Source organism: Sapajus apella, unplaced genomic scaffold (genome assembly GCF_009761245.1).
Source record: "Sapajus apella isolate SASKATOON/1434 unplaced genomic scaffold, GSC_monkey_1.0 scaffold33, whole genome shotgun sequence".
Lineage (NCBI taxonomy): Eukaryota > Metazoa > Chordata > Mammalia > Primates > Cebidae > Sapajus > Sapajus apella.
In genome coordinates this window covers 18,201,269-18,224,483 of record NW_022436973.1, presented here as the reverse complement: position 1 = coordinate 18,224,483, position 23,215 = coordinate 18,201,269, and the positions used below count along the sequence as shown (strand labels likewise).

General features: G+C 37.9%; 1 protein-coding gene across 2 annotated transcripts in view; it reads right to left on the bottom strand.

Moving 5' to 3' along the window:
* Positions 1-23,215, bottom strand: part of HAO1 (hydroxyacid oxidase 1) — a 50,341-nt gene that overhangs the window by 1,427 nt on the left and 25,699 nt on the right. For both annotated transcript variants that reach the window (XM_032295447.1, XM_032295449.1), the window contains 4 exons: positions 17,863-18,038; positions 7,575-7,666; positions 1,284-1,442; positions 1,109-1,178 (listed from right to left, as the gene is read on the bottom strand). In XM_032295447.1, coding sequence (XP_032151338.1) covers positions 1,109-1,178; positions 1,284-1,442; positions 7,575-7,666; positions 17,863-18,038 — 497 coding nt within the window. The remainder of the gene's footprint in view (positions 1-1,108; positions 1,179-1,283; positions 1,443-7,574; positions 7,667-17,862; positions 18,039-23,215) is intronic.

Sequence of the window (23,215 nt, the reverse complement as noted above, 5' to 3'; positions counted from 1 at the left end):
TGAAAGAAAACTAAAAAAGAAAACTGGAAGTCAAATGGATGGGTGGAGGATGAACTGCTATTTTAAACACAGTAATCAGGATGGGCACCTTTAAGAAAGTACACTTTATGTGAATGCGTGAAAGATGAGAGGAAGTTATTCATGAAGCTATCTGGAGGAAGAGCATCTAGGCAGAGGGAACAACCATTGCAAATACCCCAAGACTGAAACATATCTGATACAATCAAGGGACGTCAAGGAGACGTGTCTCCTGGGTACAATAAGTAAGGGTCACACTAGTAGAAATTGGGATCAGAAAGATAACGGGAGTCAAACCACATGAGGCCTTATAAACCACTGCAAGGACTTTGGCATTTACTCTGAGTAAACTAAGAGCCACTGGGGGTTTTCTGATCTGAAAACTAACATGATCTCAATTAATTTTTAAAAGAAGCATTCTGGCTGCCATAATCAGAATAGACTGGGAGAGGTTAGGGAGGTGAGGACAGACACGCTCACCCACAATGTCCATGGGAAGAGAGACAATGATGGCTCTAGCCAGGGCAGTGGCAGCGGAGATGACAGGGAGGTCAGATTCTGATTATATTTTGAAGATCGAAGATAGAGCCCCTATGGCTGTGAAGGTGTGAGAGAAAAGAAGAGTCAAGAACGACTGAAGATTTTTGACTGAGCAAGTGAAACTACTGGATTAACATGAACTGATGGAGAAACTGCAGGTGGAGCCGGTTTCATATGGCAAGTTAGCAGCTTAGATTTGGACAGGTAAGGGTTTTGAATGTCACTTAGCTATCCAAAGGGAGGTGTTGACTATCCAGGTAGATTTACGTGTTCATGCATTATGAGATGAGAAAGAATAAGATGTTGCATCTAACTTTAAGTACTCATACCAAAATATTCCTCATAAAGCTGTGAAATATAAAGATTAAGTAATTACTAGAGACTATGCACACGTAGAGTTTCTCAAAGCTGTCAAGATGGGGTCAACATCAAATTTAATATACCCCAAATGATCTCACACTCTTCCCTTTCAAATTCACTTGTCTCCACCAAGGACCTTGACTTAAAGACCATAAAAGAAAAGAAAGTTGTAAAGAAGAATGGATCTTACCACTCAGAGCCATGGCCAACCGGAACTCTTCCTTTAGTATCTCAAGGACATCTCGAACACCTTTCTCCCCCTAACCAAGATACAAAATTATTGTGCAAATCAGTCTAACTTGTTTTATTTGTTTGTTTTACTGTCAAATTGTCTGTTTTATATATTTATTTCTTTGTCCAATTACCTGGAAAGCTAAGCCCCAAATGACTGGTCTCCCCACAAACACAGCCTTGGCGCCTAGAGCCAGAGCTTTCAGAACATCAGTGCCTTTCCGCACACCCCCGTCCAGGAAGACTTCCACCTTCCCTTCCACAGCCTCCACAATTTCTGGCAGAGCATCAATCTGGGAAAGAAAAGTTCAATAATGTGACTCTGTTAACACTGAATTGTTATTCACCTCCACCTCCAAAAAACCACTGACACATCCAGCTAGGGCTTAGAGTTAAAGAAGCCAAGTAGGTTTGGAGTCAATAGTAAAATTATTTCCTCCTCAAAGAAGAGAGGTACAAATGCTAGTAACTAAAACACCAACTAAATTTGGAAATCAGTAGCTTATTTTTCTTTTAAAGGGCAAGGTTGTCTTTTTTTTGTTTCTTATATTCAAAGATTGTTATAATAAAATGAGAACATAAAACACTTGCTTTTAGCTTTTTTTTTTCTTTTCTTTTCTTTTTTGAGACAGGGTCTTGCTCTGTCTCCCAACCTGGAGTGCTGTTTTGCGATCTCGCCTTGCTGCAACATCCACCTCCAGACTTCAAGCGATTCTCCTGCTTCAGTCTCCCAAGTGGCTGGGATTACAGGCGCCCACCACCATGCTCATCTAATTGTTGTGATTTTAGTAGAGACGGGGTTTCATCATGTTGGCCAGACTGATCTCTAACTCCTGACCTCAAGTGATCTGCCTGCCTCAGCCTCCCAAAGTGCTGGGATAATAAAATGTGTAAAAGTAAATGAAGTATTGTGTTGACATAAATTATTCTGAACATTACTCATTGCAAATCAACTGTTAAAATTCATACTCAGATAATAGTGCAAACAGTGTGCAAAATGCAAACACAACTAATAAAAAAAAGTAGTCTCTTACTTTCTCATCCAAACTATTTTCCATCCAACCATATATCAGAGAACTCTCTATGAAAATAGTTTTCTTGATTTTAAGGAAGTATGATCACTTCCACCATGAAGATTCTGGTCTTGATTGTCAATTGGTGATGATGGGCTTAGGTTGGCATCAAAGTGCACTTGCCTGCACGCTTTGGCCACTTCAGCCAAAAACATGTGAGCAGAGTTGGTAGATTGCCATTTCTGAGCACAGGCCTTGAGCAACCTCATGCATTCCCACTTATTCTTTTTGCACCATGTCATTTTCCATGAGAAGAGCTTCCACCAGGTATTATTTCTCTTCATCTTTGGCCCCAGGATAAATATTCAGGAAGCAGAGCTAGCACAACCAAGCCCAGCTGGAGCTGACAGACAGTTGGATACCAGCCACCTAGCTAGTACCAAGCCTAAATCAGTAGACACTGGTCAACACAAACTTTCATGGAAATGAATGATCGCTGATTTCAATCAATGAGTTTGGGGTTATTCATTTTATAGTGTCATATGGCAGTGGGTAACCAATACAATTGGCTACTTTGATGTGACTGCATTTTAGAATAAAAACAATTTACAAGGTGGGCTAGAGGTCGAAATCTGTAGAAATCACTCACATTCATCTCAAAATGTTAAAATCTAAATAAGTACAGTTCCTATTTAAAATGTATGCTGAGGAAGCTGCCACACACTGAAGTCCACCTTGTTCGAAATAATTGTGCTGAAATCATTCAAAGGTTATCCTACCTCTACCCTAAAATTTTAGAGTCTAAACTTAAATGGAGTTTTATGTATGAGGCTGAAGACCAAACAGGGCTACAGATTCGAAGGAAGTGGAGGTAACACTTGGCATGTGGCCCCTAAATGTTTGGCAGGTAATGTGATTTTCCTCTTTTCCTTTTGGCTTTCCTGCCTTGCCAAACATGCTTTGGATCTATTTACATATGTCCCTTTTCCTATACATAGTCCTCTTTTTGCATTCAGGCAAGTTACATCAACATATAAATGCTACAATTTCCAAGCGATGATGCAAGCTATAATTAAGCATATTTCCCCATTTGAAACCAGAACCAAAGAAAAATATTAGCTAGCTTGGGTTCAATACACATTTTCAAAGTCAGTCAAATCAAGTGTGTTTAGGTAATTTCCAATGCCTACCCTAGCCTAAAAGTAAACTAATAAAGATACTTAAAAATGTGAATCCTGGGTTAAAAAACCGAGACCAGATTGGTGTTTCGTGTTTCTGTGAACAACAATGTTCCATCTATTGCTAAGCGTTTCAATCCTTCCCTTTTTCTTTCAATAGCTGCAGTTTTACTAGGTATATATTACACAAAATAATTCTGATCAGAACAGATTAGATAAATAAATACAGGAGACAAACTCACTATATTATAGCCCTGTTAATGTTTCCCTCTTTTCAGCTTTCTATACATCTGTGAGACCATTCATTTTAGCTATTTTCTTACTGCTTCTTCGGGAAAGTAATTGTAGGCTTAACTCCACTGGAGTTAATCTCCAGGAAAATATGGTAATATCCCTGTATACTGTTGCTTATTCATCCCTCTATTTGCTGTTTTATCAAACACTTTATAAAGGACGTGGTATATTCAAGGCAGTAATGTCAGGCAGAGTAAGGGATGTGGAAAGAAACCCACAAGGATCTGACTGTCAAAGAGAATCCTCTTTCTCATTTGTGTTCAAGTCACACTCTTCCAGAACGCTCCCTCTACAGCTTGCTCCACCAACCCCTCCCCCAAACACAACTTCTACTCACAAGGAGCTCTCACCTTTCCACCTTCCTATTGCATTCATTGTTGCACGCTTGATTTCTGACTCTTTAGGTATGGAAACCTTTGTTCAAAGCAGAACAGTTCAAAATAAACAAAGCAGGTGGAACCAAAGGTGCTTCGTTAAACGCAAAAAAGACAGAGTGCAACTTACTGCCCATAAATCCTCCCCAGGCTGTCTACCCACTCCACCCATCACACCTCACCACGCAGCCCTAAGGGGCTTTTCCTAAGCACACTTAGGAAATCACTGGTCCATATACATTTTGCTGATTGTCTGCAACTGCAAAAATGACTGCAATGATTTCATCTCTATCTTCATTTCCTTATAACATTATGGGAGAAAGGGAAAGGAAGGAGGGCTCTGTTCCCCCACCCCTTAGATCTGAACTGAACTTGTGATTTGCTTTCACCAGAGGAATATGAGAGAAGTGACCGGATGCTCATTCTAAGCCTAGCTCTCAGGAGGCCTTGCGTGCTTCTGCTCACTCTCTAGGAGACCTGCCATTTCATGAGAATAAGCCTAACAAGCGCTGGAAGATGGGAGACAATGCAGAGCATCCCTGCCGAGCTCATCCTATGCCAGCCTCCTAGTAGACCTAGTAGCTGGACATAGACACATGTGAGTGAGTCCAACCAAGACCAGGAGAGCACTCAGCAGATCTCAGCCCAAACTGCCAACCCACAAAATTGTAAAATGAGATAATGATGATTATGGTTTAGCCAGTAAGTTCTGGAGTTGTTTGTTACACAGCAAAAGCCAACTGATATATTAAATGTTTCTCAAAGATGGGATTGCATGGACTCTTTTTTTAAAATAAATTAAAATCTCTTAGAGTTCACAGAACATGCCCCAGAACTTAACAACCCAAATGCTTATTCTGTAAAAATGTTTTGCAGTTGACAGTTTTCACCATGAAGAAAGTCATATTTCTAAGCTTGAGGTAGTTTGGGTCCAGATAGCATCAAAATGAAAAGGCAAAATTGACAAATAATGCTCTTAGGATTCAAATACTCCAGAGAATCTCAATTTGAGAAGATCTAGTGCTACGGATTTTAGAAATCAATTTTATTCTAGCCTCTTATTTTCTAATTAATTCAAAGCCAATCTGGATCAAATTATTACCATGAAATGATAAATGCATTTTTGACACAGTCTTGTTTTTTAGTTTTTCTGGGATATAGCAGGGGCCTAGCAGCACTTCTCAGAAGCAACATATTAAGATGAACTGAAGTTAAATACCTGTTCTAGGATTCCTAGTGACAATAACTATTTCTCCATATAAGCAAACTCTAATTTAGCCTGGCACAAAAGTAATTGCCATTTTCACCATTAAAAGTAATGGTGAAATTACTTTTGCACTAACCTAACAGAAATGTAGAATTCATAAAGTTGTCCACTTTCTTTTTGTAAGCAACACAATGCTGTGAAGATGTTTAGACTTAAAAGTCTCAGAGACTTACTCACCTATATCTTATCCCCTAAGAAAGGTGAGACAAGACTCTTATTTCAGTGCTCTTCCCATGACATCATGCTGCCTTCGTGGCTCTAACTTATGACATAACAAAATCTGCAGTACAGCAAGTTCTTCTGTGCAGGTACTGACACCTGGACACCACAGCCTTCCCCCAAGCTTTTGCCACTCAACGCGAAACCCACACACTGAGGGAAAAGCACACTTCACCGTACACAAAATTCTTTCTCACATTTCTCTCACCATCATGAGCTTTAAATCTGCTCTGAAGTGTGAGGCAAAACTCAAGCAAGTATCTCCCCTCACATACACAGCATGCAAAGAGGAAGTTTATTGTTTTGATTTTTAGATGGAGTCTCACTCTTGTTGCCCAGGCTGGAGTGAAAGATCACTGGTGCGATCTTGGCTCACTGCAACCTCCACCTCCCAGGTTCAAGTGATTCTCCTGCCTCAGCCTCCCAAGTAGCTGGGATTACAGGAACCCGCCACCATGACTGGCTAATTTTTTTTCCTTTTCTTTTTCTTTTTTTTTTTTTTGAAACAGAGTTTATCTCTGTTTCCCAGGCTGGAGTGCAGTGGCACAATCTTGGCTCACTGCAAACTCTGCCTCCCAGGTTCAAGTGATTCTCCTGCCATAACCTCCCAAGTAGCTGGGATTATAGGCACCCACCACCACATCTAGCTAATTTTTGTATTTTTAGTAGAGGCAGAGTTTCACCATGTTGGCTAGACTGGTCTCAAACTCCTGACCTCAGGTGATTGGTGTGCCTCAGCCTCCCAAAGTGCTGGGATTACAGGCATGAGCCACAGTGCCCAGCCAGTTATTGTTTTTTGTTTGTTTTTTGGTTTTTATTATTTTATTTTATTTTTCCATAAATTATTGGGGTACAGATGGTATTTGGTTGCATGAGTAAGTTCTTTAGTGGTGATTTGTGAGATTTTGGTGCACCCATCACCCAAGCAGTATACATTGCACCATATTTGTAGTCTTTATCCCTGCCTCCCAACTTTTCCCCCCAAAGTCCCCAGTGTCCATTGTATCATTCTTATGCCTTTGCATCCTCATAGCTTAGCTCCCACATATCAATGAGAACATACAATGTTTGAATTTTTATTCCTGAGTTACTTCACTTAAAATAATAGTCTCCAATCTCATTCAGGTCACTGCAAATGCTGTTAATTCATTCCTTTTTATGGATAAGTAGTATTCCATCATGTATATGTACCATGGTTCTTTATCCACTCATTGATTGATGGGCATTTGGGTTGGTTCCACGATTTTGCAATTGTGACTTGTGCTTCTATAAACATGAATGTGACAGATTCTTTCTCAAATAATGACTTATTTTCGTCTGGGTAGATACCCAGTAGTGGGATTGCTGGATCAAATGGTAGTTCTACTAAAAGTAGAACTAAAAGTTCTTTAAGGAATCTCCACACTACTTTCCATAGTGGCTGTACTGTTTTCTGTTTGTTTGTTGTTATATAGGTATACATGTGCCATGGTGGTTTGCTGCATCCATCACCCCGTCATCTACATCAGGTATTTCTCCTAGTGTTATCCTCCCCACCCTTTCTCTGCAGCTTTTCAACCCCCACCCCACAGGAAATTCCAATATAACCCTCTGCCTGATTTCTTGCCTCAATTGTACTGATGATCTCAAATTCTACCAAAGCCTTTGCATTCCCACAATTCTCTGTTAGCTCACTTATTTGAACATTCATGGTATAATCCTTTCTCTCATACTCCGGTTTACATACTTATTGATGTATCTATGAATGCCAGAATAATCCCTGCCTACAAATGTCTTCTTATTTAACAGGGACTTTCATAGGTTACAAATAAATGTACTTGGCTAATTAAACATAAATGTTTAATAAATTATTATAATATATAATTTATAATTATTATTACTAATAATTAATAATTAATAAAACATAATTTGGGTAGTTAGGTGCCACTAAACTTAAAATCCAAGATCTCACATATTTGCACCTATTTCACCTTAAGTAATCACAGAAAGTACATACACAGAGGAGGCAGATATAGAGATAGGAACACAGTGATGGAAATAGGAACTCCAAAGGGAAATCTCAGCGTTTGCAAAAACTCACAGTGGCTGGCACCCCATCAAGTTGTCGAGCCCCATGATTCGACACCAAGATCCCATTCAAGCCATGTTTAACAGCCTCCCTGGCATCGTCACCTGGAAACAGTAAAACAAGCATCTTAGGAAAACTATAACTTAATAGGAGGCTTGGGTTTAGAAGCCTCCACATTCCAGTCAAATGGAGGCTGGCTCCCACATGCATACCTCGGTCAATAGTTTTACCATAACAGTATACCTTAGGGTTAGTGTTAGAATATTAGTGGTAGTTTTCTTGGCCAATGAAAAAAACCAATGTTATTACTTATAGCAATTTAATTGTAAAATAAAAGTATCAATAGATAATGCATTGACATAAAGCATATTATCTTTACACGGGTGTACTTTTGCTAAATATATTTAATTAATAAGATCATACTACTTTATCATTTAGCAGAATTATTCCTTGACAATTGTAGATAGCATAAAAAAACATAAAAATGGCAAGCACTTTAAATGTTAACAGGCAGTGAACAAACCTATTTCTAAAAACAATCTTTAATACAAAGTTGTTGTAGCTTTAGTAACTATTTTAAGTAATATTGTTCTATAATTAAATATATGTTTGCTCCAGTAAGAAACCAGTTGCTAAAAGAATCATGAAAACAACACTGGTTCTCAGGTTTAACATTCAAAATGCAATTTAAGCAAAACCAACTGGTTCAAGAGTGTAGTAAATATCAGGCCTTGGAAACTTAAGCAAATGGGTCTAGGTCATTGCTAATATCTACAAATTCAGTAGTGGAGATAATGGGCAGACTTGACTAAGAATAATTCTAAAAGATAAGCAGATAATCTGTAATTTTAATTATTTTTAAAGTATATGCTATCATTTTCCAAACTTTGTTTTATAGAATCCTATTTTTTTAACTATTCTTATTTTTTTCAAATGATGATGGTGATATTTGTCTTCTAAAATTATAGGTATGTGAAAAATTTTAAACCTATATGTTATAGACCGAACATCTGTTTCCTCTCAAAATTTATATGTTGAAGCCCTGAGCCCTTGTGTGATGGCATTTAGAGATGGGGTCTTCGGGCAATAATTAGGACAAGATTAGATCATGAGGGTGGTCCCTTGTGAGGAGATTTGTGCCCTTATAAGAAGAGACAGCACAGAGCTCTGAGCTTTCATGCACGCTCCCTTTCTCTCTCTCTCTCTCTCTCTCTCTCTCTCTCTCTCTCTCTGTGTGTGTGTGTGTGTGTGTGTGTGTGTGTGTGTTTGTGTGTGCTTGCACAAAGAAGAGATCATGTGAGCACACAGGCAGAAAGGCAGCAGCCTGCGACCTACAGGGAGAGCCCTCACCAGAAACCATCCACACTAGGACCCTGAGCCCTGACTTCCCACCTCCAGAATTGTGAAAAAATAAAATTCTACTGTTTAAGCAACCCAGTCTGTGGTAGTTTGTTATGGCATCCTGAACTGACTAGGATATCAAAGTATTATAATTATTGCTATTTGAGAATTCATCTTTAAGGAATCCTACTACAAACTCTAAAATGCAATGAAATAGTACAAAAGATTATCTGGTATATGAATTTCCAGTGTTTACCAACTACTTTGTATTTTATCTAGTCATTTGTAAGCCTGCGTTTTGTTACACATTTTGTTGTAAACTCCATATATAGTTAATAATCTACACTTATTTATGTTACATATGAGATCTAATGTTTCTGTTGGATTGTTTTTCACTCTCTGTTTTAATCCAAGCATGCATTATATTTCGTGAGACTTCATTGGTAACTTCTGAGACACTCCTGGGGAAAAAGCCCTAGGCTCAAGATCAAAAGATGACGTTTTTTCCACCCCGTGAATTGCTTAATACTTTACATTTCATTGTTGCTTAATATTTGGACCCTACCTATTTTATAATGCAGCTTTCTTTTTCCAGATTTCTAATTGCCTTTCTTTTCTGTTTTCTATTTATTGTGACACTTCAGAATATCATCAAGTTCTTCAAACTTTTCAATTATTTGATCTAACCTATTAGGTCACCTTATTCTTCCCCTGGAGATAACCCCTGGAGCCCTCTGCCTTCCTGCTCCGTTCGCTGTGGCTACTCACAAGATATAATGTCTGCCTTCAGCTTTGAGTTTGCTCTTATTCTCTCTGAGTTGAGCATCTTGTAGTCTGAGTATGCCCTCGTTTGGTGTATATTCTCATTTGTTTGAAGTATATTCCTTTGTAACTTTCTTAAAAAGGATCCAAGGGAGGTAAACTTACAGACCACCTAAATAGCTTCTCTTGTGTGTGAATGATAATTGGATTGAGTATAATAATCTAGATGGAAAAACCATATGCCTCAGAAACTTAAAGACATCAGTCCGCTGCCTTCTAGTACCCATTGCTGATGCAAAGACTGACACCAGTTTGATTTGAATTCTTTTATAAGTAAACAGTTTTATGCTTATTTTCTCTCTTATACACATTATTTTTCTGAAATTTTATAAGGAATGTGATAAGTTGTGATTTGTTTTCTCGTTCTAATGACTTACATCATCAGCTTTCAGAAATTATTGGTCTTTAATAACTTCCTCCAGGCCTCTTTCTTTTACTTTTCTATCTGAAACTACTATCAGTTGGATATTGGACATTTTAAAGTGGTCTTCATGTACATTCATATAATAATCTTTTCTTTCTACTTATCTTATTGTTCTCATTGTTGTTTTACCTTTTGCGAAATGTCATTGACTTTACTGCTTAGCCATTCAGTCATTTCAGCAATCATGTTTTTAATCCTTGAGAGCTCCTTTTTATACTTGATTTTCTCTATATTAAAAAAATCAGAAGTCATTTTTCTAATCATTGGGAACTCCTCTTTATGTTCTAGCTTTCTTTTCATGGCAGACTCTTCCTATTTATATATATTTTCAACTTCTTTCAGTCTATCATTTGGATTTTTAAAAGTTATTTTTCTTATTTTATCTCTTTTTCCTGGGATCAACTTTTCTATAGATTCATCTTGATTTTTTTATGTTTTGGTGTTTCTGATATGCCTAGTGATGCTAAATTTTCCATTTATATTTAGGGAAGAAAGATTGAGGAGCTGTGCTGTTTTGTAAATTAGTTTCATTCTTGCCAAGTCCTTGCCTGCAGTGGAAATTCTTTCTTGGAAGTTCATGTGAGAAAAGGCAGGAAATGTCAACTAAGAGGCAATTAGACTGTGAGCTCCTCAAGTGTCAGAAAGAGGACAGCATCATGTCATATTGGAAATGCCACCCACCCATATTTGGTCCCAGCCATTCATTCATTTCTTTAGACAGGATCAGCTACTTTCTTACTGAGAAGTCAATACCAAGCGTCCACTGTTGCAAACAAAGTGGGGTGGGAGCAGGTTTTCTGGCAGGCACGATAGCTTCCCACATTGATCTACGGTCAGTCCCCTTTCATTTAGTCTTCATTACCCTCTCTGCCATCCTTGCAGACTACATACCTACAGCCTCTCAAGCACTCCATTACGTAATCTACCCCTAGCTCCTCTAGGATTTCCTGAAAGCCTATCCTGAAGTATAGTTTTCTTTATGTTTTCCTGCTATTAACATGCTTTCAAAAGTTTCTTAAAATTTCTCTGCTGTTTCCGCATCTCATACTCCTTTGCTTTGCCGTCATTGGTGTATACATATTTGCATTTCTGTACTTTAATTTCAATAGGGTCTTGGCTTTAATGAGAGGGTTCATGTTTACTCAGTCCATCATTTTAAACAAGAAGCCCAATACACTTTCATTTCAAACATATTTCATAAATGGTTCTCTAAAGATAGGGCCTTAACACACTACCATAGAACGTGATAATAAAAATGTTCCAGATCTGTGCAGTTCCATCATACAGTACCACTAGACATGTAGCCATTGAGCAACTGAAATGTGGCAGTGTGACTAAGAGACTGGAATTTTGCCTTTATTTCATTTTCATTAACTTACACAGCCACATGTGGCTAGTAGCTGCCATATTGCCCAGCTCACCGTTAATATTTTCATGAGCTGACCTGTCCTAAGAGACATAACATGGTATTTATTTTTAAAATCTAGGTGTTGTCATAAATAACCTTGTAAATAGTATAAAATTCTATTCAGAATTGGTGTGATTTGCTCTGGTTATCTAGTTATGTACATGATACTAAACTTCAAGTCAAATGTGAAAAGAAATACTTAAAAAACATAGACAGTGGTATTTTTGAACCTCATAACTGAGCATATGTATAGTTCTCCAGTTTATATTCCTATGTCTTCTACTATGTAGCTACACCTTGCATCATGAGAAATCAAATATTATCAATAAACAAATCCCATAAGTGAGGAAGAAGGGATTCACTGCTTAGGCTAAGTCACTGGACCACCTGGACCTAAATTGCACATCTGCTGTTTGCTTTCTGTATAAGTGGCAAGTTACTTAACTTCTCTGTGCATCATTGTCCTAAACCATAAAATGAGGATGCTGATCCACATATGATTAGCTTGTGGATTAAATGAGTTGAATGTGTGTTTAGAAAGTGCCTGACACATGTGGAACACTCAGATAAATATTAATGATTATTACTATTTTCCTTTGATGGTGCAGGGAGTATAAGAAGATGAGTAGGTGGAGAAAGATTTGTTTGCAGGATGCGTTTGGCAAATCTGTTTGAGTTCTGTTTATAACAGTTTCATCCTAGTCAGGATTACAATAATAAAGTGCCTCCCATTTGAATTAGATGCTTCTTAAGTAACAGTCTGTTTTCCGCCATCATTTTAAGTGGTTTTTCATATTCTGTAGGTAGTGCTGGGAATATAGGGAGCATGACAGAATTATTTACTCAGAGGATAGGATTGTGAGTTTCTAGAGAAGCAAAGACAATAAGGATAATTTATGACCGGATATAAGCCCCTTTTATTAGCTGCTTATGCAGCCTTGTCCACAGTTTTACATTTTATTTTAACACAGAGAGAAAAGCAATTTTGCCTTAATGAAAGGGCCAAAATATTACCACTTAGCAAAATGTTCATGAATCTTGGGTATTTTTATTATTCTTAGAGTTTTAGAGTGTGGTGTTCCATATTTGTGAACTTGCCATTAAGTTCATTGGATGAGAAACACAGTCGTCAATGGGCAGTGGCACTGTTTGCCACCCTGTTAATATTTTATTTCCATATTTAATTTAAAATACCCAAGTGAAATGCAAGTACTCAAGATTTGAGCTCAACCTTCAAACCCTTGGAACTTTTGGCCTAGACTCTCTTCTGATTTAGGGGAGTGTAATAACTAAATCCCAGACACATGACAGCAATTTTAAAAACATTAAGTGAATATTTTTTAGAGTATCTTGAACAATGTACACAGGCATACCTGGTTTTATTGCACTTTGCTTTACGGCAATTTGCAGATACTGAGTTTTCTAGAAATTGAAGGTTTGTGGCAACCCTGCATTAAGCAAATGTATCAGCACTATTTTTCTGACAGCACATGCTCACTTCGTGTACCTGTGTCACAGTTTGGTAATTCTCACCCTATTTCAAACTTTTTCATAATTGTTACATCTGTTATGGTTGATCTGTGATTGGTAATCTTTGATGTTACTATTGTAATTGTTTGGGGGTGCCATGAACCATTTAAATGGTTCATTTAAAATGGGGAACTTAATCCATGAATGTGTGTGTTCTGACTGCTCCACTCACTGGCCTTTCACCTGTCTCTCTCCTTCTCAGGCCTCCCTATTCCCCGAGAAACAACAATACTGAAGTCAGGCCAATTAATAACTCTACAATGGTGTCTAAGCTCTCAAGGAAGAGTCACATACCTCCCATTTTAAATCAAAAAGTGGAAATGATTAAGCTTAGTGAGGAAGGTATGTCAGAGGCCAAGATAGAACAAAAGCTAGGCTCCTTGTGCCAAACAGCTAAGTTGTGAATGCAAAGAAAAAGCTCTTAAAGGAAATTAAAGTTGCTACTCTAGTGAACACAGGAATGACAAGAAAGCAAAGCAGGCTTATTGCTGATAGAGAAAGTCTGAGTGGTCTGGATAGATGGTGAAACCAGTCACCACACTCCCTTAAACCAAAGCCTAACCCAAAGCAACACCCGAACTCTCTTGAACTCTATAAAGGCTGAGAAAGGTGAGGAAGCTGCAGAAAAAAAAAGCTTGAAGGTAGCAGAGGTTGGTTCCTGAGGCTTAAAGAAAGGAGCCATCTCTATAACATGGAAGTGAAGAGGAAGCAGCTGAGTGTTGATAGAAAAACTGCCGCAAGTTATCCAGGACATCTAGCTAGGAAAATTGATGGAGGTGGCTACATTGAACAACGTATTTTTAATGTAGATGAAACAGGCTGTATGGTATCTTCTTCCAAACAAACCTTCCTCATATTGGAAGAAGGTGCCATCTAGGACTTTCATAGCTAGAGAGAAGTCAACACATGGCATCAAAGCCACAAAAGACAGGCTGACTCTCTTGTTAATGGGCTAAGGCAGTTGGTGACTTTAACCTGAAGCCAATGCTCTTTTACCATTTCAAAAATCCTAGGGCTTTTATACTAGTTATACTATATATTATAGGATATAATAGTACACTAAATATTATACTGATTTAGTATAATCCAAGGATTTATAGTAAATCTACTCTGCCTGAGCTCTATAAATAAAACAACAAAGTCTGGATGGCAGCACATCTGTTTACAGCATGGTTTGCTAAATATGTTAAGCCCACTGTTGAGACCTACTGTTCACAAAAAAAAAAAAAAAGATTTCTTTCAAAATATCACTGCTCATGGACAGTACACCTAGTGATTCAAGAGCTCTGGTGGAAAAACACAAAAAGATTAGTGGTGTTTTCATGCCTATTAACACAACCTCCATTCTACAGCCCATGGATCAAAGAGTAATTTTGACTTTCAAGTCTTATTATTTAAGAATATATTTCATAAGATTATAGCTGCTATAGTTAGTGATTCCTCTGATGAATCTGAGCAAAATAAGCTGAAAACTTTCGGAAAGGATTCGCCATCCTAGATTCCATTAGGAACATTTGTGATTTATGGGAGGAGGTCAAAATATCAACAGGAATTTGAAAGATGTTGATTCCAACCCTCATGGACGACTTTGAGTTCAAGACTACAGTGGAGAAAGATTACATCTACACTGCAGATGTGACAGAAACAGTAAGAGAACTGAATTCGATGTGGAGCCTGAAGCTGTGGCTAAATTGCTGCAATTGTTGTAAAACTTAAATGGATGAAAAGTTTCTTCTTACGGATGAACAAAGAAAGTGGTTTATTGGGATGGAATCAACTCCTCATGAGGATGCTGTGAACATTGCTGAAATAAAAACAAATGATTTAGAATTTTAAAGAAACTTCACAGATAAAGCAGCAGCAGTTTGAGAGAATTGACTCCAGTGTTGAAAAAGTTGTACTGTGGGTAAAATGCTTCTCATGGTACAGAGAAATGTTTCCTAAAAGGAAAAGTTAATCAGTGCAATAAACTTCATTGTCTTATTTTAAGAAATTACCACAGCCACCCTAAACCTTCAGCAACCAGCACTCTGATAAGTCAGCAGCCAACCACATCTAGGAAAGACCCTCCACCAGCAAAAAGACAACTCCCTGAAGGATCAGATGATCATTAGCATTTTTTAGCATTCATGATCATTAGCATGATATTTTCCAGTTAAGGTAGTATATGTATTGTTTTTTATACAAAATAGTCCAAAGTATAATGAAAACATAACTTTAATATGCACTGGGAAGTCAAAAAAATCTATGTGACTTTCTTTATTGGGGTGGTCGGAACTGAATCTGCAGTATCTCTGAGGTATGTCTGTATATGAAGAGTTAACTAGAGAAAAGTTTCTCAGAAACAAAAAGCCACAATAGAAGCGAGACAGCCTAACTAAAAAAAATTAAAAGAAAAAGGAAAAAAAAAACTCTAGAAAGCACTCTGCCCTTGCTCAAAAAAGCCATTTGTTTGCTAGCTCGAGTTCTGATGAAGACCAAATCCTGTCTCAAGTACACATTTGGAGCTTGCGTTGAAGTTCTCCAAGGGCAGTTTAACCACAGTAAGAGACTATATCTTGCATTCCAATTTACATTCATTAGAATACAATTCTTAAAAAGGTGAAATAGTCAGATGTTTGGTAGTGATCTTTCCAGTTGCTCATAATTTCCTATTCCTGTAAACATAACCTGTACTTTTCTGTAAAAGGAAAATGAAAAAAGATGGGTGACTCTCAGTCAATCCATGTGACTTCTTGATGAGGACCTGTGAAATGGAGAAAAGTGGGTTTCCCAGAACTGACCCTGCCACCACTCCCTTCAGATACAGATCGAGCATATGTGTTACTTGATGCAATTGTTGTCATAGAGATGATTCTTGTTTGTTAAATAAATGAACCAAATAGTTACAGAAAACTAGACAATGTAAACTGTACATGTATAAATAAGTTATTCCCTTTAAATGTCACATGCCCTCATCTCTCCTTCTCTTGGTTTTTGAACTTTCTCTAATTAGACTCACAGTTTTCATCAAGAAGTTCAGTAAGTAAATATTTGGGCTGTCTAATAAGTGTAAAATGTCACAAAAAAACATTTAGAAACAAGCCAGAAATCCATATGGATGAGAAGAAAAGGGAGGGGGCGATGATGGCGGTGGTGGTGGTTGTCCTGGTAATGGTGGTGTTGATGGTAGTGGTGGTTACAGTAGTGGTGGGTGGTGGTGGTTGTTCCAGGTAATTGTGGTGTTGATGGTGGTTGTAGTTATGTTGGTGGTGGTGGTGGGGTGGTAGTGATGGCGATGGTGGTAGTTGTTCCTGGTAATGGTGGTGTTGATGGAGACTGGTTATGGTGGTGGTGGAGGTGCTAGTGATGGTGGTGGTGGCGGTCATGGTGGTAATGGGAGTGGTGATGATAGCAGTGGTGGTGGTATAAGTGGTGGCAGTTGTCCTGGTTATGGAGCTGGTGATGGAGATTGTGGTTATGGTGATGGTAGTGGTGGTGCTGGTGGTGGCAGCAGTGGTCCTAGCTAAAGTGATAACAGAATGAAGTTCTAGAAATCAAAATATTTTTCAACATAACAGTGACAGTAAATCTAATTCAAGTGATTTGCATCATATCTTAAGGGACAAAGTTATAGAAAATGATACACATTGGAAATCCTAAATTGAAAAGGTGGTTAAAAAATAAAATGACCTCCTTCTTATCTTTGTTCCTTATTTGAAACAATTATGAAATAAGACTAACATTTTATTCTTCCTTAATGTTTTAAAGCCAGTTCCCCTGGGCCATCTCTGTGATTAACTGTCTTAATTTTCTAATTTAATTATACCTTCTCAGTCCCCTCCCTGGGGGAGGGGAAAACCTAGGGATTACTCTAGGTTATCCCTACAATTATCTCTTTTCTGGGTAATAACAGTTTCTAAATGTCTTCTCTGACCACAATTTTGCCACCTCCATCCATTAGGTCCATTATGCAAAGCATGATTTCTCTAAAATGCTTAACTGATGAGGTTGCTTCTCTAATCGAGGCACTTCAGTGGTTCTCAGCCACTTTGAAGTCCAAATTCTCTAAATGGCTTATTTGTTTTTCATTAAGCATAATTGCTTTATTCTGCCAATACTTCTGTCTGAAAGAGAGTCTATTGGCTTGATATCATGGCAAAAAACTCAAGCATCAACTTTCATTTTGAAAAGTGTTTTCTAACCCACTCTTATATAATTGTCCATATTCTTGTTTAAGCCACACCCTTACATTGCATAGATTTCTATATAACATTTTATTGGACCCAAAATGCTTGTTTCCTACAAAATACACTGTCTTTTTATCCAAGGATCTGAAATTATTTTATTTTATAAAAAAATTTTGGCACACAGTAAGTATGATGTTTATGGAATAAATGAGTGAGTGAGTGAATAAGAGAATGGATGAATGAATAAATAAATGAATGTCACAGAACCTTCTGGTTAATACTATTTAGTCCCCACAGTTGAATGCTGCCACAGTAAGTAGCACTAATAATCATGGATGACAACATGGATGCAAGTAAACGAAGTGAAACCATTGTTTAAAGGTGTCTGTAAAGAGCTAACTTCCTACTTCATGAGCGTTTAGCTCTGCTTCAGAATATTTAAGAATGAAGAGGTATTTATTCACTAACATGAAAAGAGAGAATTGACAATTGGAATCTCTCTTGATATCCATGTTAATTTTTCCTTATTTTCCTTTAAGAATATTATGACCATATCCACAAAGGATCATAAAATCGGTATGAATTCAAGTAGAGAAATAAACAAACCTCTCAAAATGCCCTTTGCAACAATTGGCAATGATGTCAGTCTTCTCAGCCATTTGATATCTTCCCAGTTGATAGATGGGTCTATTGCTTTAGCCACATATGCAGCAAGTCCACTGTCATCTCCAAAATTTTCCTCAGGAGAAAATGATAAAGTATTGTTTTCAAAATTTTTCATCCTAAAATGAGAGATGCATAAAATGAGAAACTTGCCAAAGTTAGAAATATCTTTACAATTATTCATTCAATGAAAAAAGTTACCCTTTTCGAATCAATTGGCTGTTCACTCCTCATTCATCTATAAGTCAATTTCATGCATATTTTCCATATTTTGATGTAGGACTGTAGACTAAATGTGATACTCTAGTGGTCTTAATCAGTGACCTAAAGTTTATTTTACACCTTAGCCTGTGTTTATACAAACAATTCCATTTCAAGAAAAAAGAAGTGTCCATATTCAAACATCTCCTTTTTAAGACAGTTAATGGATATAGACAATAGAGTTGACACTGTTTTCAGCCAGCAATGCAAATTAATCATAATTTTAAAAATAGTTTTATGGTGCTTTATAATTTAAAAAGGGTTTCATATGCCAAAGTTATCACAATTTTTTCTTTAAAGGACTCTTAGAAAGTAAAACTGATACTCTATGATTCCCATAGAAAATAAAAACAGAGGTACACAATGAATTGTCTCAAATATAAAACTAGCTAATAGTGTTTGGGCACCAATCTAGGTCTCTTGACTTGGTTCCTAATTCTATTCTCTTTGCTCAGATCTCAGTTTCCTCCTGGCTATGGTACCTGACCTCAGGAAACATTACAATGCCCCTGTAGAAATTCTAGAAGAGGTTGGAATTGCAGTTAACAGGTGTTAACACTAGTGTCTATTGCCCCTGTAGACTCCTTCCTGCCCTGCTATTGTGGTAGTGGTGGTTGTGGGCATGGGAGAAGTGGGAAGTGTTTCTCAGCAGATGAGTTGTCACCTCTTGCCTTTCCCTCCACCTTTTAGTTGTTCTCTCTGAACCTCTCTGCTGACTCAAACTCCTCTCATCTTCCAGACAAGTTTGACAAGAACATGAGCTTTTTAGTTATCAATACCTTCATTTCTCTGCCAGTGGTTTTGTTCTTGCTCCTGGGCCTGAGTCACCACCCACACATCAGACTGGAAGCATTAGGGATGTTCAAGTGTAAATACCCCAGCTCCCTCACCCCTAAGTAGACTACCTCTGAGATAAATTCTGCCTAAGCTCCCAGAATTTTCCAGCAGGGTTAAGCTTAAGTTGCCCACAGCTGTAGCTGTCCTGGTAATATGCCCTTTGTTGAATGCCTTCCCTCCTTTGCCTCACTTTCCTACTCCTCTAACAGTATTCTCTTTACCTTCCAAGTGAACTAATTGCACTTAAATCACAGACACAGCCTGCTTCTAGGAGAACCCAAACTGAGACATAGTACCACCGAGTTGCTTCCTTCCCGTGTGTCTATTTTCACTGACCCAGCTTAGCCCAGTATTTCTCTAACTCACTTCTAAGAATCTGCAGCTGGCTTCCCCTATGCCTGAGGTCCTTTCTCTTGGCCTAATATCCTGACTAGATTTTGGCAGTTCCCCACACTAGGAGCAACATCTTTTCAGCCTGCACCTCTGACTGCTAGATGGATGCATGACTTCAGGGTACACAATAGAATCATTCCTGTGACTTATCTGCCCACAGCCCCAAATCCAGTTGCAAACTTCTCCTGAAAGGCTGTTTTTGACAGTAACCGTGACTTTGACAGTGACCGTGACAGTGACAGTGACTGGACTCACCTTGCTTTTCTGCATACTATTAATTCTCCTGCCAGTCAATCTCCTTTTTTGGTAAAAGTATAGTTGTATGTATATTGATCTCTGGTTTAGTCCCTTCTCTTTCTTTCCCTCCACTAGTTCTGTCATTAAATGTAGAAAAGATCATGGAGCCATATAAAAATTTATATATCACACTAGAAGAATCTAGGCACACTATTTTAAAATTATTTTTAACAATCATGACTTCCTTTAATAGAAAACTGTGATTTTTTTTACACTTTAGTGTATTTTAGCTAACATAACTAGTTATGTAGCTTGGGTGGCACATATTATCATAAAGACGTGAACATTCATATTTCATATAACACAATTCATATCCCATATAACTCAATTCATATCCCATATAACTCAATTCAAGCTGTTGACAAAGCTTTCTCAATAAGGATTTAAATAGTTAGTCCTATAGTTTCATGGACTCAAATGGCTATAAAAGATCATAGAAAATTTCAGTGAGTCATATGGATGCCCATCTAGTGGTTGGCCTTTGGTGGGGATTTTAGCTGAAATGCCTGGACTTTGTGTTTATTTAAGTCAAACCACTTACGGTTGTACATTATCTCATAGTCCTTGGTCCTCTGTGTCACCCTAATTTGAATAAAGCTAACTTCTGGTCAATAAACATATCCTTATCATGAAGACTTATTTCATTACTTACAAATGATTAAATTATAATAAATTCCAAATTTTAAATAATACTGTTAAGTAAAAGTCCAATCTGTCTATCCCATACCAAGACCAGGAAAAGAAAAAGAAAAATATCTGTATGTGTATATACACTGCATGGCACCCCACCCCCATCCCAAACAAGCTCCAGTGTTTCAGCAGGGGTGGGGTGAAAGGGTGAAATGGATAGGAAAAAACAGAAACATGGATAAAATTATATAAATAACTGTTGTTATTCTTGGATGGTGAAATGCGGATCAACACTTGAATGAATGTTGCCTTACAGAAATTTCAGTGCACAATGAAGCCTTGTTGTTAGTCTGAAACTTTGTTCAAAGCCAGAAGCCAAGAAAAAGTTTTCAGATATCTTGACAGAGACTCACGATGGAGTGTTTTACCAAGGGCTCTGAAAGAAATCTCCATGAATGCTATTTTTATTCGGATTATGACATATATATAAAAAACACTTAAAGTGGCTTCTGATAACTAAAGTATTCCATTTCATAAGGAGAAAAAGGGGAGAGATCAAAATAATAACATGATTACTTAGGGCTTAATTCTCCAAATCCTGATCTGTTTAATGATGCAAAGGTAAGAAACAAGATTTCTTCTTTGTAAAGTACTCATTGTCTCTTGAGTGGCCCTCAAATATACATTTTAATATAGAAGGTGTTTTCGCTGTTAGTAATTTAGCATCATAAAAATAGTAACAACTGCTAATGTAAGTTAAACATTATTAACCAAGAGAAACAGTAATGATCATGACTATTGAGTAATACATAATATTATTTATTGTAAGTATTGATAATGTAGCATTAAAGATAAAGCCACATAATTTTGTCTTGGGAAATGAAAAAATAAAATGACCAATAAAACCTACAGTATTAACATAATATGAAAAGAAAGAGATGGAAAGAGGGGCTCTCATAAATACAGACATGATACATGGGCCTCCAGACTTTAATTCTGTGGTTAGGAAAACACTTGTGTTGAGAACACAGCCTGCTAATTTCTTCCTCAATGTGGCTGCTAGAAGAAGCGTTCGGGGAATGAATTTTGAGTTCCAATCCTTGTTCAGCCTCTTACTAGTTTTGCTACATGGGGAAAATCGTCTATGTTCTAGTATGTTTTATTGATTGATTGAACAATCACTTATTGAGCATCTACTACATGCCAATGTTTTCAATGTTTAGGATATATCGATAACTAAAATAGTCAAGAATCCTTGCCCATGATAAGCATAATCAATAAGGAAATTACAAAGTGTATCAGAACATAAGCACTATACAAAATCAAGAAAAAAAAGTAGAGCAGATTAAGAGGGATAAGAGTTGGCAGAGACTCAAAATGAAACTTTTAAGTATGCTAACCAGTGTTGGCAAAATTGAGATGCTACCTTGAGGAAATTAGTAGAACTGTGTTTGTGGTTATTTGTTACAACAGCAGTAAGAATAGCACAAAGGTATTAGATTACAGCTCCAAATGTCAGAAGTCTAAAATGTGTCTCACTGGACTAAACCTCAAGATATTAACAGGGCTGCATTTCTTCTGGAGAATCTACGGGAAGCCCTATTCCCTTGTCTTTTCCAGCTTCTAGATACTCCCTGCTTTCTCTGGCTCCTGACCACATCACTCCAATCTCTATGCCTGTCATGTCATCTCTTTCTTTGACTCTGACACTCTTGCTTCCCTCTTATAAGAACCCTTTTAATCACATCAAGCCTACTGCGATAAAACAGGAAAATCTTCCCATCTCAAGCCCCTTAAGTTAATCACCTCTGCAAAGTCCGTTTTGCCGCATAAAGTAACAGGTTCCAGGGATTCGTTCATGGACATCTTTGTCCTGCCTTACTTATTGATGTGAACAATTTCCTAACCAAGGAATTTAGAGGCTATTGTGCCATGAACCAAGTCCTTCACTGATCTCTCTCTTCCCTGGCCCTCCCCCACCCTGCTATCCTGCTCATATTTGCATCTCTGCCATCAATTTTTATTGTGGTTTCCCAGTATAGAGACTTGTATATCCATTCCTAATGTCAAGGCTCAATGGAAGTGAGGACACTAGTCATGCATTGATTCTGGACATGAATGTTACAGACAGAGGGAACAGCCAGTGCAAAGGCTCCAAGGTTCCGGCATGCCTGCCATATTGAAAGAACAGCAGGAAAGCCAGAGTGGAAGAGTAGGTAAGGATGTGAGTGCTGGGCAGTGACGCAGAGGTCACAGAGACCTATTCACATTAAGTCTAGCAGGGCACTTTAATCATGAGAGACCTAAGAAAACAGTGGCAGGCCCATCTGTTTTAGTCTGATATATCCTGGCTGCTGTGATCAATAAATCACTTCTGGGCTTAAGAAAACATGATGCTGGGCAAATCATAGACAAGGTAAGTGTCATGATTTGCCTTGATCTTAGTCAATGACCAGAAATTACTTTTCTTCTCTTTAAACTGCCTTGGCACTGCATTGAGGGGCCAAATCTTAATTCAGGGTAAATAAACCATCTCCGTGGGGATATGGAGAAAGAAAAAGTTCCTGCCCCAAAGCCTCAGGAATCAGTCTACTGAACTGGCTTCATTCCCTGCTTCTTCCAAGAGCAGATAAGAAATCTCCTTACTCCCTCTCAGTTTCAGGAACCCCCATGCCATTAATAATGTATACGCATACATCTGTTTTGCATATGGACCAAGCAGAGACTACCAAACCTCTGAACTCCTGCTGGGTCCAGATGCCAAGATCAGGACCCTCCCCCACACCCAGGCAAAGGAAGCAGCAAGGGCTGGAAAGAGCCCTGCTTTACAAAGTCATTCTCCTCTGGATTTCCTGCCTCCCTTGCCTGCCAAACCTCA